The sequence below is a fragment of the Hemiscyllium ocellatum genome, chromosome 15 (genome assembly GCF_020745735.1).
Source record: "Hemiscyllium ocellatum isolate sHemOce1 chromosome 15, sHemOce1.pat.X.cur, whole genome shotgun sequence".
NCBI classification, from domain to species: domain Eukaryota; kingdom Metazoa; phylum Chordata; class Chondrichthyes; order Orectolobiformes; family Hemiscylliidae; genus Hemiscyllium; species Hemiscyllium ocellatum.
In genome coordinates this window covers 8,932,085-8,947,636 of record NC_083415.1, presented here as the reverse complement: position 1 = coordinate 8,947,636, position 15,552 = coordinate 8,932,085, and the positions used below count along the sequence as shown (strand labels likewise).

The 15,552-nt window shown below is 44.5% G+C and overlaps 1 protein-coding gene across 2 annotated transcripts in view; it reads right to left on the bottom strand.

Annotated features, from left to right (window-relative positions):
* Positions 1–282: 282 nt before the first annotated feature.
* LOC132822876 (protein TMEPAI-like) overlaps positions 283–15,552 on the bottom strand; it is a 91,587-nt gene continuing 76,317 nt past the window's right edge. Inside the window, exons 2-3 of one of the 2 annotated variants that reach the window (XM_060836258.1) lie at positions 15,027–15,181; positions 283–4,568 (exon numbers count right to left, since the gene is read on the bottom strand). In XM_060836258.1, coding sequence (XP_060692241.1) covers positions 4,023–4,568; positions 15,027–15,181 — 701 coding nt within the window. In that variant the 3' untranslated portion in view covers positions 283–4,022. The remainder of the gene's footprint in view (positions 4,569–15,026; positions 15,182–15,552) is intronic. The other variant, XM_060836259.1, reaches the window with a different exon arrangement.

Below are 15,552 nucleotides of genomic sequence, written 5' to 3'. Positions count from 1 at the left end.
AGGAAAAGTTATTACAGTGCATATCACACTCCTACTAAACAAACCATTCCATTTGCCAACCTGGAGCTAGGGATGCCATAAGCCAATGTACTATTTGGCTTTCAATAAGGCCAGACTACGTTCATCAGCCATTCTCAGACGGGATAATGCAGACAGCAGCTGGATTCCTCCTCACTGAACTAACCACTCCTTTTAATTAAAGGAAACATTTCTGATGTAATTTAACCAGCATCATTCCAAGCTCTGGAAAATCACAGTTACAAAGTGCAGGAGTTGCAACTCTTGTCTTTTACAGTGCTTAGCTGTTTATTGTAAAACCAATACAGGAAATAAACCTGTCAAAGTAATAATGCCTTTCATGGTCCTCTTTAATCCATTCTCGACTTTAGACTGAACAGAACTTGACTGTAACATCATGCAATGGTGGTGCAAGTTAGGTTTCACAAGATTCCATTCATTTGGTTAATACTATTTTTTAAACTACATGCAATATCCATAATACAAATTCTTCTTTCACCACTGGGGAGGATGTACGAATATGTTCAAGCTATACACAGCACCAAAGAGAGAGAGAGAGAATGGGTGCAGGGGATGGCAGTGAGGGTGTAAGAGGAAATGAAAATGGGAGGGGGGGGTGCAGGGCAGGGTGGTAAATTGAACAAAGCAGCACTTTTAACAAGAGACAAAACTTGTGGAACGCAGGAGTGTTAACATAAAGTGGAATTCTTAAGAAATATTATCTCTCTCCCCTTCTGAATTGCACATGGACGATTCCTCTCCCAGCCTGCAGAACTCTTAAAGTGGGTCTATTAAGAGCAACAAATACTCTCAATCACATAGCAACTTGTAAAGAACCTTCAGCAACCAGCACCTCACCGTGCCAAAATGACAGATGTCAAATAGCAATAGGGTGTTCAGGGCGATTAAGCAATTTCAGAGAAAGTAAATTCAAAACAGTGGAAACAGTGAAATTCTCACCCTTCGGCCAACAGCAGCAAAACTCCCCACAGTCGTACACTTCAAGACAATATTTGTTATTAAAACTAACGTGTAGGAAATTCTGGCAGCCCATAGGTTAAAAGGTACAAAGTAGTGCAGTCTGAAACAATGGCAGCTGCAGTGCTAAACTGCACAGTGCATGTGTCCATGTCATGCAGCAATAAAGCAGGAACTGGAGGATAAATGGCAAATATGGATTTAACTATAATCTCTACCTTGGTTACTTTCTGCAGACTGATTAACTTAGGAGATTGACAGGCCATTCACAACTCAGTTAAAATCTACTCAGACTCTAAGACAATTTTAACCTAACTTGGCCATTAGGAATCAGAAGTCAAGACTAATATTTGGTAGGCTGTGGAAGAGGCGAGTCACGCAGGTAGCTGACTTGGTGAGTGGTAGGCAGCTACCCTGCGGAGTTTATGTACCTGCCCAGTGAATGGAAACTAGTCAATAAGGTCTTTAAGCAGAAGGGAGATTACAAGTTTCTTCATCCCAGGAACAGCCAGACTGATGCTCTAGATTGGATCACACCCCTTCTAGAAATTGCATGTCAGCTCATTCTTAGAGCTTAGACTGCACTCAGCCTTGGCAGCCAAGACCATGATATGGGCAAATTGGAAAACCTGGCAAAGGCAGCAAGAGACTGATGTGCCCAAGCAAAAGGTTACAGGACCACATCACCACTCTTTAGACTCTGCTGAATATGGGTGACAAGAGAATATTTAATCTTGCCCCATACACCAAAGGCAGAATTGAAGACATGTCTGAAAGATGTTCGATGCATCTTGGTAACTCTCTCCAACAGCAGTGTAAGCAAGGTACCACATCAGATCTGTACGGGATCTGTTGTTATCTCCAGCTGATTGAAGAGTTCCATTAACACAAGCTTTGCTCTAAACAAGTCAGCATCTCTGCCATTCTCCAATCCCTGTGTTAAGCTATAGGGTCAGTGTCTGATGGACTCTCCCTAGAGATTTCTTTAGCTATCACAAACCTGAGTGTGAAGCACCAAACCTGATACTGGCACAAAAATCAAAAAGAGGGATCCATCTCATAGGCACCTTTTTAAAGCTTCACTACTATCTGACCGATAATATAACAAACTGGAAAGTAGACGCCATCTTGAGGTTCATGTGTTACTGAAAGTGGAAAACTGGAGACATACATCTTTGGAGCTGCCAGGGATTGTGGGTTAATGGCTTGGTCAGGGAACTATGGAAAGATGTGGACGTAATGGTGCAATTAAGAACTTCAGTTGATTGAGTACGTCATTGCCCACTGGAGGAACAGGATCAGGAGGTGAGGACAAGTACATTTTAATCAAATCTTCAATCTTCAGCCAGTCAATAAATTATAAATGCAATGGAAATCCAACCAGGGCTTTTGACTGTATAGAACCCTCAACTTCTTGTCCGTCTTCAAATCATTGGGCTACCGAGAGCAAATGGGTCATACATAAACGTGGGAGTCTCCATACCAAACATCAAACTTATACACAGATAAAGCAAAGTCAGTATATCAGCCATTATGAGCTCAAGTGGAGGTGATCAAAATGCCAAACGATCTTTCCTGTTTGAAGTGATCATTCCGGCCCTCTGTATCTCATCCTCCCTTTCCCAAGAAGTTAGCCATACTTTGTTCTTCTTCCATTTGGGGAATTTTGAACTTATAGTTGGGAGAGAATGGGAACAGCAGGCAAGGAAGTATTTGACTTTTCTGAAGCATGAGCCAACTCCACACTGCCTGGTCTAAACCTCAAGAATAGGTTTGTGGGGTGGGAGGGGGGGAAGTGCACCTTGCGTTACCAGTGACTCACTCACACATCCAACCCATGCCAAGTCACGATATGCAAAGTCATCATTCCTGTCCTGGACCCCTATCCCGTCTCCCAAAGCATATAGAATTTTCCAAACTTGATTTGCATCCAATTAACACCATCACATTTACTTGAATCAATTCAAAAATGAGGCCAGTGTTGACATTAAAGGGAACGGTCTCTTAAAAGTTACTACACATTTTTTTTTCAGACATGCTAAAAGGTACCAAAATTGTCACAAATCATATTTTATTACCCCGCACTGGGTATAAAGAGGACTGTGTCTTTGGTTATCTTTTCCATGACTATTTTCTATCCTGATGATTTTGCTGAAGATGTCCTGCAAGCTGGATTCACAGTACTGGGTCCATCATGTCACAAAGAGTCACAAGGAAGAGCAGATGAGATTCCTTGCAACTCCCATTTTTCTAATCTTAAAGCACAATTTCTTCCGAATGTCATAACCCTCTAGCTTTGCTCTATTTTAACATATCATTGCAGTTTCTTTTCCCAACAGATCTGGGGCCTGTAGGACTTTCTCTGTGTAGCTCAGCACTTCTATAACCAAGAATGTCTTTGCTTGTTCATACATCTGTGGCAGACACTGGAGGCCATCACTATAATAAGTGTCTGCTTGTTACTCATATTACAAAATAGTGCAATGTTTCAAAAGTGTTCATAAATAACTCCAAACCCCCTTTTTTTAATATACAGAAATGTTTAGAGACACACTGAGATGGCACTCCAAAAATTGCCAATTCTCTCATCTGGGAACAAAACAAAAAAAAAGTCATTTTCGTATAGGTCGTTTCTAATACAAAAATACTCCTGCCTCCACATGCAGTTTTCTCATTTGACATATTGCAGGTTCTTCAAACATAAAATTTTGTGCAAATGTTTCTTTAAAGTTAAGTGAGATAATTAAAGACAGCATTTTACATACATTGCTTAAACTAAGGTCTCTTTTTAAAGGAACACAGAGTATTGGAACTTCCTTATCTAAAGTAGCTCAGTAGAACTACCTGAAGCCTTATGCTTGATGTTCGATTCAGATGTGACATAGCTAAGTATTAACTTTATACAATTGGGTGGGGGTGGGTGGGGGGAGCAGAGGAGGAAGGAGGAGCAAGTGTGGCTGACCATGCTCTCCCACTCCCCGCTCACCTGGGCCCCCTGGTTTGAGTTGAAGTGCACAGAGTGGGTCTCAGAAGGGATGTCCGGTCTTTTTGTCTTTGCTGTTCCGGACAACTGTACTCTCAAGGCCATGGTTCTGAGGGTGCTGAAGTCTGTCGCTGCCCATCACAGAGAGGACGCCGTGATTCTGCTGGTGCTGGAAAAAGGTCGATCCAGGGTAGTGACCTATGACCTCATTGTAAGTGGGCGGGGGTCCTTCCATTCGGCCATTGTTGCTGTAGCTGGTAGCACTGATTCCAGAGTTACTGCTTGGTGGGCAGGGCCCACTGTTGTAAATCGACGTGTCTATCAGGTCACTGTCAAAGATAGTCCTATTCGGGGGTGCTCGGACTGACTCACGGTTCAGTTCCATCTGCTGTTCAGGGTCACGGAGCTGGAGGGTACATGGCCCCTGATAGGGAGGGGGCTCCTCACCGTCTGACAGAGAGATGGTGGGGGGCAGGTCAATTTCATGCTGCAGGTAGGGGTAAGTGGGCTGAAAACGACTAAACCGATCTCGTTGTAGGAAAGACGGGACCGTCAATCTGTCTGTCGACCTGGGTGTGTAGATCTGCTGCTGAAAGAACAAAAAGACACAGTCACACAGTTACTCCCCACAAGAGCATCAAACAGTTATGGCACTGACAAGCTGAAAACTGTATGCCAAACAAAATACCCTAAATTAAAACGAGGATGTAAATATACACATGATCCTGTCAAGCTCTAATTTAAGGTGACTGAGATTTCAGTAATCCAGGGCAAAGGTTCATGCAACCAGACTTGCTATTTTAACCCGCCTGACGTGATCATGTCACACCCCAACACACTTTAATACCAAATAACTTTTTCTTTTGAAGTGTACATAATGGGAAAATGTAATTGCTAACTTGTGCACACTTAGATTTCAAAAACACTGTCATGAGGTCAGACGTGGGGATGATTGCACATTGTTCCGCACCATTCGTGACTCCTCAGATACTGAAGCAGTCCGTGTTCAAATGTAGAAAGAGCTGGACAATATCCCGACTTGGGCTGACAAGTGGCAAGTAACATTCATGCTACACAAGTGTTTGGCAGTGACCATCTCCAATAAGAGACAATCTAACCAGTGCCTCTTGACAATAGCAATACCATTGTTGAATCCCCCACATAAACATCTTGGGGGTTACCAGCAAGCAGAAACTGAACTGGACTAGTCATAAGTATTGTGGCTACAAAAATAAGTTAGTGACTAGGAATCTTGCAATGAACACTCACTTCCTGACTTCCCAAAGCCTGAAGAACTTCTATCAGCATTTTACTGACATTGGTTGAGAGAGAAAGTATTGGTCAAGGCACTGGTGAGATTTCCATATTCTTCTTTGAACAGTATGATCAGATTGTTCATGTTCATAGAGGGGGAAGTCAGCTGCTGTGCAACACTCCTCTAAAACTGGCTTTGAGTTTCAACATGGATTTTGTATTTAAATGTTCTAGTTTGAGGCCTGAACATCCTCCTGCCTCACAGACACCGCTAACTTCTGAGACAGGGGAAACACTGATACTGAATGGGCAGCTGTTTCACTTGGACTCAAAGATTGCTTGTTGCACTGTGCTGGGTGAAGCTTTTACAGAGCTTCAGGCTAATGTCACAAAGTGCAGTTGCTCTGCTGGACGTATTGGTCAATGTAAACTACAGCTACTGCTACATTCATCACCTCCACAGCCTGCACACCTAAACCCTACACAGCCAATCAGCCACCTTTATCATAGTGTTGCGTGCGCGACGAGACTATGACTGAAGACAGGTGTTACAAGCCACAAACATCAGATCTAGGCATCCCTGGATTAGCTGTAATTACCTTATACTTGTTTCACCTACTCCAGGTACAAATTATAATCATCTAGCCTCAGTGCAGGGTGCTGGCAACACTCCGTCTCATTCCCTACCATTTGAAACTGAATATATGGCTGCAGTCAGTATTGCATTTGTCCCGACTGATGAGTCAGTGCAGTGTATTTGCTGAGATAGTCTAAAATAAAGTTCTGTATCTATATTTATGTCATTCACAGGCTCAGCTCAGGATGTGAAGAAGGAGATAGTCTCCCCAGCGCCCTGGCCAATATTTAATCGTTCAAGCAACATCATTAAAAACAGATTATCCTGTGGTGCATGGGAGATGATAGACTGGAATGTACAATTAGGTGGAAGCGAGAATTAGACCTTGCAGTCTTACCTCTGGCGTTCCCCCTGCTGACACTGTGCTGTCTGAAGGCCCCAGGCCTCCCTCCCATACAATGAACTGGGTGATCAACAGCAACCTACAGTTTTGTGAAATTAATAACACAAAATATCATCAGAAGCCAATCAGCACTCTCTCCAGTACGGGCAGTCCGGTAATATCACGCTAACCAATAATGATCAGCTGGTGAGATTTTTAATTCATTATGACTAGCTGCTCCCACAGTCTGTCAAAAACCTGTCTTAGCCAGGAGTTCAGCCTTCAGGGTACAGCCCAAAGTCGGAAAAAATAATGCACAGTGGCAGGCTTGGTGCAGCCCTCAGGCTTACAGCATCCTCTTTCAGGCAAATCATTCATAAAAGCTCCAATGTAGGTCAAGTGTCTCAACTTTGGCTGTCCAAAACCTAAACTTTATTTACAGCCGCAAATCATGGATTTTGGTTATTGTTAGGGGAGTACAACAACTCACTGGCCTGTTAATTAATTAAATTAACATTAAGCAATTCCAGACTTGGATCAGAGGATGGCGGTTTTGAGACACTGCCCCTGGCTAAATCCCACAGCACAGTTTCTATTAGTGCAACAGTATTCCTCCCAGGGCTTTTGCCAATAACGTTCCTTCAATTACCAGCCTTAAAGATTATCGGATTTGTTTCACATTGTTATTTGTGGGAGCATGCTATGTGTAAACTGACCGCCATGTTTCCAACATTACAATAGCGACGACGCTGGAGAAAACAAGTGTTTGTGACTGTGAAGAACTGGGAGACACTTGATTTTCCTACCTATGATCAAGATGTTGACACCTAGGACTGACATTTCACGCACTGACACGGTTAGATGCAGAAAAGCAGGGCAAAGCTCTCACTATTGTGCATGAATCTATTTTAATAGTTTTGACAATTCCAGTTTCTCCACATCAATTACTCTGGGGCCAAATCTCTCATACAGATTGCATTGTGGACACAATTTTCATTTTTACTTCACCTGTGGGACGTTGGTGTCACTGGCTCGCCAGCATTTATTACACATCCCTGTTTGAGAAGGTGGTGGTGAGCTGCTTTCTTGAACTGCTGCAGTCCACATGCGGTAGGTGGGCCAATAACGCCCTTAGGCAGGATTGTGACTTAGCACAAGCAAAGGAATAGCAATATATTTCCAAATCAGGGTGACGAGTGGTTTGGAAAGGAACTTGCAGTTGGTGGTGTTCCCAAGTACCTGCTGCCCTTGTCCTTCTAGATGGAAGTGATTGTGGGTTTGGAATGTGCCTGTCGTATCTCCAATTTCCTTCAGCCACCATGATAACCTATTCTTAAATCGCAGCACAGGTCATTGCTTCATTTTAAACAACAGCAGTGTAATCCATAGCCTGACACTCTGGATCTTACGTTGAATCGCCCCTTTGACACATGCTCAAGATTAGATAACATTTTGTGCTGAATCAGGAACTACACTCGATTCCCAAGTCCCTTACAATGTGAGCAGTGACTAATCCAAATTGGGGGGGGGGGGAGCACACAGGGTAGGGTGGGGTGGGGTGGAAGAAAGAGATGGGAACTGAGGGAGGGCAAAGAGAAAGTGAAGAAGAGTGTGAACGAGACTATGTTAATGAGCAAAAGTCACACACAGTGTTCTAAGACATGACTCGATTGTTTGGTTCGTTATATTATCCAGGTCGGAAGGCATGTTCTTCAACTATTGAATATATCGGAATAACAAGGTTTTCCACCATCCCTGCTGACAATAAAATGAATCCTAATGTGACAGATATGATGAGGTTGAGCACAAGAGCTCAGTGTGGGAGGAACAGTGAACTTGGGAAACAGTGCATTTTTCAGGCCTTTTAATCTTGAAGAAAAGCAAAGTAACTGTCGGAACAAATTATTGCAGATGCTGGAATCTGTACTGAAAACAACAAGCACTGGAGATGTCTTAGCACAGATTCAGCAGAGTAAACTCGTTCCTTGCCATCCTGCATCAGCCACTATCTATTCAGTGAGAAACTTCCCTTCCCCATAATTCATATTGGTTATTGTTGAGTGCTCTGTAAACTTGGGAAGTAGGAATGACAACCAAAAGACTTTAGCTGACCCACAAAAATACATGCCTAACCAAGCTCAGATACTTTGGCCAATTAAAGCCAAAACAAAAAAATGTAACTTGCTACAACATTCACACAAATGGCTGGCAAACTAGCAGGAAGTTGTCGTCTTATTTACCAATCTTATCTCACCTCCCCCACAACACATCTCCAAATGTAAAAAGTACAAGAAATTAACTCTGACTCGCCACTGAGACAGTAGACATCGAGGAAGTGATGCAATGACCTTGCTCGCTGTCTCAGTTTTGTGGCTAGATTTTGTTTTGTATTTGTTCAAGGGATGCACAGGCATTCATTTCTCATCCCTGATTGTCTAGTGGGCCGTTTCATGTTGGCGTGCCTCTGGAGATGCAAATGGACCAGAACAGCAGGACGGGAAAGGACAGACTCTTCCCTCCCCCCAGGTGGGGTTTTTGGACAATCTACACTGGTCACATGACCATCAGGCTAAATGTTTTACTTTGATTAAAAAAAATTAGAATTAAAATAGAGCTGGACTGACGAAGGCTTTGTAACCACAGTTGTTTGTTGCACAAACCCACCTGGTTCACTCATGTCCTTTAGGGAAGGTATTTTGCTGTCCTTCCCTGGTCTGGCTTCCAGACCCACAGTAACTCTGGGCAATCAGGGATGGGACATAAATGCTGGCCGAGCAAATACTGGTGAACAAATTAAAAACACACACACAGCAAGAGGCTTCTTAAATAAAGCTAATCCTTTCCTTAATCTAAAAGGTTTTTTTTTGGCAGTGCAATGAGACCAATAATACTAGATTCCCCTTGCAGCCTCCCCATCATACATTTATGAGAAATACAGACAATTGTAAACCTACTTGGTTGAACAAGTATTTTGACTGTACAAAAATTGTTAAGGAAGCTGGTCAGCAAGTCATGGCGAAAGAAGGATCTGAATTTGTTGAGCCATTCTTAACCATATAAACGAAACCTTAAATATTCTTTCACACCATTTACCTTCTTTATAGACCTTTACTGAACACAAATTATTTCTGAAAAGCAGGCGGGAGGAGTGCCCATAGACCAGCTTATGAATAAATAAATCATGATAATAAGCAATAGTTAATCATTTCCCATGTCGTCAGTAGATGGCACCATTGCTTCAGAGTTGTACCTACAGAGACATCATGGGGGCAGAGACACAGTTTGCAGACGACTAGGCTACACAGCAGTGATCAGCAAATGCAACTGAACAGGCTGTTCAATGTTTATCTGAAATTCTGCGCCTTTGTTGCACAGAGGCTGAAAAATAGAGTACTAAGTGAAAAGGTCAGCCAGTCGCTGAATGATGTTACATCAACTCCCATTTCCAAGCATTTCTCCCACCCAACCTCCAAACCCAGTGACAAGATAATTGGTGGAAAGCTGTCAGTGAACATACCTTAATTGACTAAAAAGCAGATCAACGTGGACAGAATAATTTCATTTTGCACCGAGTGGTCACTCTGAGGCCATTCTGGGCAGCTATAACTGTAATAACACTGCAGAAACAAACATGTGCCAAATGTTCACTGCTCAGGGCACTCCAAGCCAGGAGGTCCAGGTTAAAGTCCCACGTGGTCCAGAAGTGTGTCATAAAATATCTGAACACGTGGATGAGAATGATACCTTCAAATCCCACCCAGGCTCGAGGTGCAGTGGTCATGCCCGTGGGCCCGAAAGCCTGCCTTCAGATCCTAACTGCACCATGGGTGTGCCATAACCAGTGTGCACAAGCTGATCAAAACTTCTCTCAACACGCACATGGCTAAGCACGAGCGCACACCAGATCTTCGCTGCAAAATAGTTACCATGCTGGGACGGCTTCTCACACAGATCTATCACACGTCTCGCTCTAACAGAAAAACCTGTGATGCTTTAGTGACAAGTTTTCCAATGTTTAATTATTCCACTCAGCTCAGGCGGTGTTGCCAGGGAGCAACTTGGGGAGCAACTTGGAGTGCAACTTGGAGTTGAGCCTGCAGACACCCAACAATCCCTACTCTCAGTGTTTAGGAAATAGTCAGTCAGTCGGAGTGTCAGCATATGCCTCTTCAAAAGCAATGATATGAAAAGCATGCTTGAAATTTGTGTTAATGCATTAAAACGGTCAGAAACGTACAAATTCCTCTCACACACTTTCTAATATCAAATAACAAAGATGGTTCAAATCATTTCCAATTTGCACCTTCACCAGCAGAAAATATTGCCCGAATTGCTCAGAGATTCACACTGAAAAAGGACAGATATACTGGAGTCTGAGTGGTCATGAAGACCAACTAACCAGGATTAGCTTCAAATCAACCAGGAGGACCTCAGCTTATTAGAGCGACTCTAGGGAGACACTTAACGTTTCCTAAAGGACCAGCCATGGATCAGGATTCCTTGGCAAGCTGTATCAACAAGTATTCTTCTTAAACACAAAACACCATTCCGGTCCACGCGCAAGTGCAAAAGTGTAGACCCAAGGGTAAATTGGGAATTTGTTTTCACTAGGGGGACCCAAATGAGGCTGAGCTATTTAACCTGGTCATCCAAAGGCTGGGATTAGAAATCATAAATTTAAAACCTGTCTAATTTCAGTTTACTAGGAGAAAGTGAGGACTGCAGATGCTGGAGATCAGGGCTGAAAATGTGTTGCTGGAAAAGCGCAGCAGGTCAGGCAGCATCCAAGGAGCAGGAGAATGGACGTATCGGGCATGAGCCCTTCTTCAGGAATGAGGAAGGTGTGCCAAGCAGGCTAAGATAAAAGGTAGGGAGGAGGGACTTGGGGGAGGGGCATTGGAAATACAATAGGTGGAAGGAGGTCAAGGTGAGGGTGATAGGCCGGAGTGGGGGTGGGGGCGGAGAGGTCAGGAAGAAGATTGCAGGTTAGGAAGGCGATGCTGAGTGCAGGTTAGGAAGGCGGTGCTGGCCTCCTCTATATTGGGGACACAGGCCGCCTACTTGCAGAAAGTTTCAGGGAACACCCGGACCAACCAACCCAACCACCCCGTGGCTCAACACTTCAACTCCCCCTCCCACTCCACCAATGACATGCAGGTCCTTGGACTCCTCCATCACCAGACCATAGCAACATGACGGCTGGAGGAAGAGCGCCTCATCTTCCGCCTAGGAACCCTCCAACCACAAGGGATGAACCTGGATTTCTCCAGTTTCCTCATTTCCCCTCCCCCCACCTTGTCTCAGTCAAATCCCTCAAACTCAGCACCACCTTCCTAACCTGCAATCTTCTTCCTGACCTCGCCGCCCCCACCCCATTCTGGCCTATCACCCTCACCTTGACCTCCTTCCACCTATCGCATTTCCCATGCCCCTCCCCCAAGTCCCTCCTCCCTACCTTTTATCTTAGCCTGCTTGGCACACTTTCCTCATTCCTGAAGAAGGGCTTATGCCCCAAACATCAATTCTCCTGCTCCTTGGATGCTGGAAAAGCGCAGCAGGTCAGGCAGCAACACATTTTCAGCTCTGATTTCAGTTTACAGCTGACAGAAGGGAGTACTGCTGAACAAAGAGACCTTGGAGTGCAGATTCATAGCTCCTTGAAAGTCGAGGCGCAGGTAGATAGGATAGTGAAGAAGGCATTTGGTATGCTTTCCTTTATTGGTCAGAGTATTGAGTGCAGGAATTGGGAGATTAGGTTGCAACATTGGTTAGGCCGCTTTTGGAATACTATATGCAATTCTGGCCTCTCTGTTATAAGAAGGATGTTGTGAAACTTGAAAGGGCTCAGAAAAGATTTACAAGGATGTTACCAAGTTGCCAGAGTTAGAGGATTTGAGCTATAAGGAGAAGCTGAACAGGCTGGGGCTGTTTTCCCTGGAGCGGAGGCTGAAGGGTGATCTTATTGAGGTTTATAAAATCATGAGGGGCAGGGATTGGGTAAATAAACAAAGTTCAGAACTAGAGGGCTTAGGTTTAGGGTGAGAGGGGAAAGATATAAAATGGACCTAAGGGGCAATGTTTTCACACAGAGGGTGGTACGCGTATGGAATGAGCTGCCAGAGGAAGTGGGAGAGACTGGTACAATTGCAACATTTAAAAGGTATCTGGATGGGTATATGAATAGAAAGGGTTTAGAGGGAAATGGGCCAAATGCTGACAAATGGGACTAGATTAGGTTAGGATACCAGGTCAGCATGGATGAGTTGGACCAGAAGGTCAGTTTCCGTGTTGTACATCTCTCAGACTCTATGAGCAGGGTATAGGAGACAGAAGTCAGAAGTTCATCCAAAACCGCAAAGGGATAACAACCTCTCCAGCAGGGTCAGGGCAGGCAGCAGAGTGGCTGCATCACTACACCCTGTACCATGAAGCAGGTGTGTGTAAAAACAGAGTTCTGTGGAAAGGTCACTCAAACGTTAACTCGGATTTCTCTTCACCGATGCTGTCAGACGTGCTGAGCTTTTCCAGCAATTTCTGCACGTGTATGTGTTCCTGTACGTTGCAACTCGATGTGAGCTGGTGGTAAACTGAATACATCAGGAATCCTCATGTCACAGCATAAATCCCACACCTTTTAGCCAAACTATGGGTCAAAGCCTCCAAGAATTAAGCATTGCCTGATCTCTTGCTAACTCTGTCCGAATGGAAAGGTTGAAGAAAAACGCAACAACGTTTGTGGCTATACTCCCAAAGACCACTGGCTACAAAGCAATGGGTACCCACTGTGACAACAGAAGATTTGACAGTGTAAAGGGCACTGCCAAGTACTTGACCCATGATCAATTTGATGTAGTTAATGAGGACACTCTACTTTGCGTTACAGGTTGATGGCTCAGTGATAGCACTGCTGCTTCACAGTGCCAGGGACCCGGGTTTGATTCCAGCCTTGGGCGACTGTCTGTGTGGAGTGTGCACATTCTCTCTGTGTCTGTGTGGGTTTCCTCTGGGTGCTCCGGTTTCTTCAAAAGATGTGCAGGTTAGGTGAGTTGGCCATGCTAAATTGTCCATAGTGTTAGGTGCATTAGTTACAGGGAAATAGGTGTGGGTGGGTTACTCTTCAGAGGGTTGGTGTGGACTTGTTGGGCCGAAAGACCTGTTTCCACACTGTAGGGAATCCAATCTAATCTCTGAGCGTACTGATCATAGATTAAATTAGATTAGACTTACAGTATATACTTTAGAAAGCTGCCTACTGCAGAGGAGCAGCATTGGATGGAAACTTGACTGTGTTTGTTCTTTCTCTAAAGATAAAGGAAGCAGAGGTGACAATCTGGTGTTTCTCGACAGAGTGGGGTGTACACTTCCCCCATTCAGCAGTCTCCTCCTGCTGGTTATTTTTCAAAATGACAAGCCAGGTGCAGCTGCACTGACCTGGGAACTGAGGCACTGATTCACCTGCTTTCACTCAGTGATGCTCTGAGAGTGACTTGTCACTCATACACCAGAATGTCCTGCCTGAGGACCCAGATACCAAGGAGCTGTCATCTCTCTGCCTTGCCCACCTCAGCACTGATTAATGGAACTGTCACACTGATCAATTCCTCCTGTGTAAACAGCGCAGGACCCACTGTTCAAACGATGAGGTCATTTGTTATCTTCAGGTTATTGAGAGGAGGCTGTTTTTACACATGAACGCTAGTATTTAGGTCACTTTATGATTTCATGATGCACAGGAGCAGTGTAGATTTGTGCCTGCCAGTCTGTCATGGTTCCACACAGCTTCCTGTTCCAGGATCTCTGATAAATCTCACTGCTCATGTCCAACACACCCACACGTGGGTCAGTGCAGGCTGGGAGGGGACAGCAGGCAGAGAAGTGGTGCTGGCCAGTGTATACTGTACACCAGTCAGCAGCACCTCACTAACCAACACCACCCACTGACAGGAGTGCTGCACGGACATGCAGGTGCTATTGAGGGCACGCTGACACCCATGCACTGGCTCTTTTCCAGGACAGTCTGCCCCCTCCAGTCTCTTTGCTACAGCATCTCTCAGGAGGTCCAGACTGGAAAGGGATAGGGTGTGCAAAGAAGAGGACTGAGCGAGTGATGGAGTTTAGTGAGTGTGAAGGTAAGCAAGCGTTAACCTAGTCAGTGTTGAAGAGATATTAAATTGCACAGGGCATCACAATTCAGATCTTATCCACTCCAGATCCCTCTCCTTGGCGCCACATACATTGACTCCTACTGACATACACACAATTTTCAGAGACCAACAGCAACAAAGTTGGCCAATCTTAAACCTCACCCGCAGGAATGAGGCAGTTCTATTAGGGTGCAAACGTCTCCATCTGAGAGTGGGGAAGCTAACAGAGGGAGTGCTGCCCTGTCAGAAACAATGCCTATTGGTGGAGCCAATGACGAGAAGCTCCATCTGTCCTCGGTCGTGTGTGGGAAAGATCCCATGGCTCTATGTTAGAGGAGAATGGGGAAGGTTCTCGCTGAGTGCCCTGGGCCAGAGTGTTCCGCCACCAACTTCAGCAAAGTGCAGGCTGGTCATTTGTGGGGCTTTCCTGGCTACCAGCATTTCTGACATTATTTAAAAGACTCAATTTATAATAAAGCACTGGGAGATTGAGGTTGTGATTAATGCCACATAGATGCAATTGTTTTTTTTTTCTCTCATTTCCTGCTAATGCACAGATTATCCCAGGCATTGAAGTAACTGGCCATGATGGGTTTTACCCTCAGGCCCAGTGTCTCTCTGATCCAGTGCACTAACCTGCAATCTATTGGACCCACATGATGGCTTTCAAAAGTGTAATCTGCTTCTTACCGACTGCAACGTGTCTTCTTGCCTCCTCATGTGACTCTGTCTGTTTATTAAAGACCGTGTGGAGAGTTTGTAGTGGTTAAGCAGGCAGGTAATCACCACGACCATCACGATCATTACCACCACTATCACAATGATCTGGACAAACTCCAACTCAGCTGCAACAGAACAACAACAAAAAAAGGCAACATGAGAGACAGCAGACAAGTACGGTCATCTAGACAAGAGCAAATGCACACACCCAGGAAACTCACCATACAGGCCTTTCGGTCCAACCTGCCCACACCAAACATAATCCCAAACCAAACTAGCCCCACCTGCCTGCGCTCGGCCCATATTCTTTTGAACATTTCTTATTCATGTCCTTATTCAAATCCCTTTTAAATGTTTTAACTGTACCCACATTCACCACTTCACCTGGAAGTTCATTCCACACACAAACCATTCTGTGTAAGAAAAATAAATTGCCCCTTATGGTTTGATAACTGTTAGAAACCTAGAAGCAAATCTAGAAACGAGCCTGAATCTC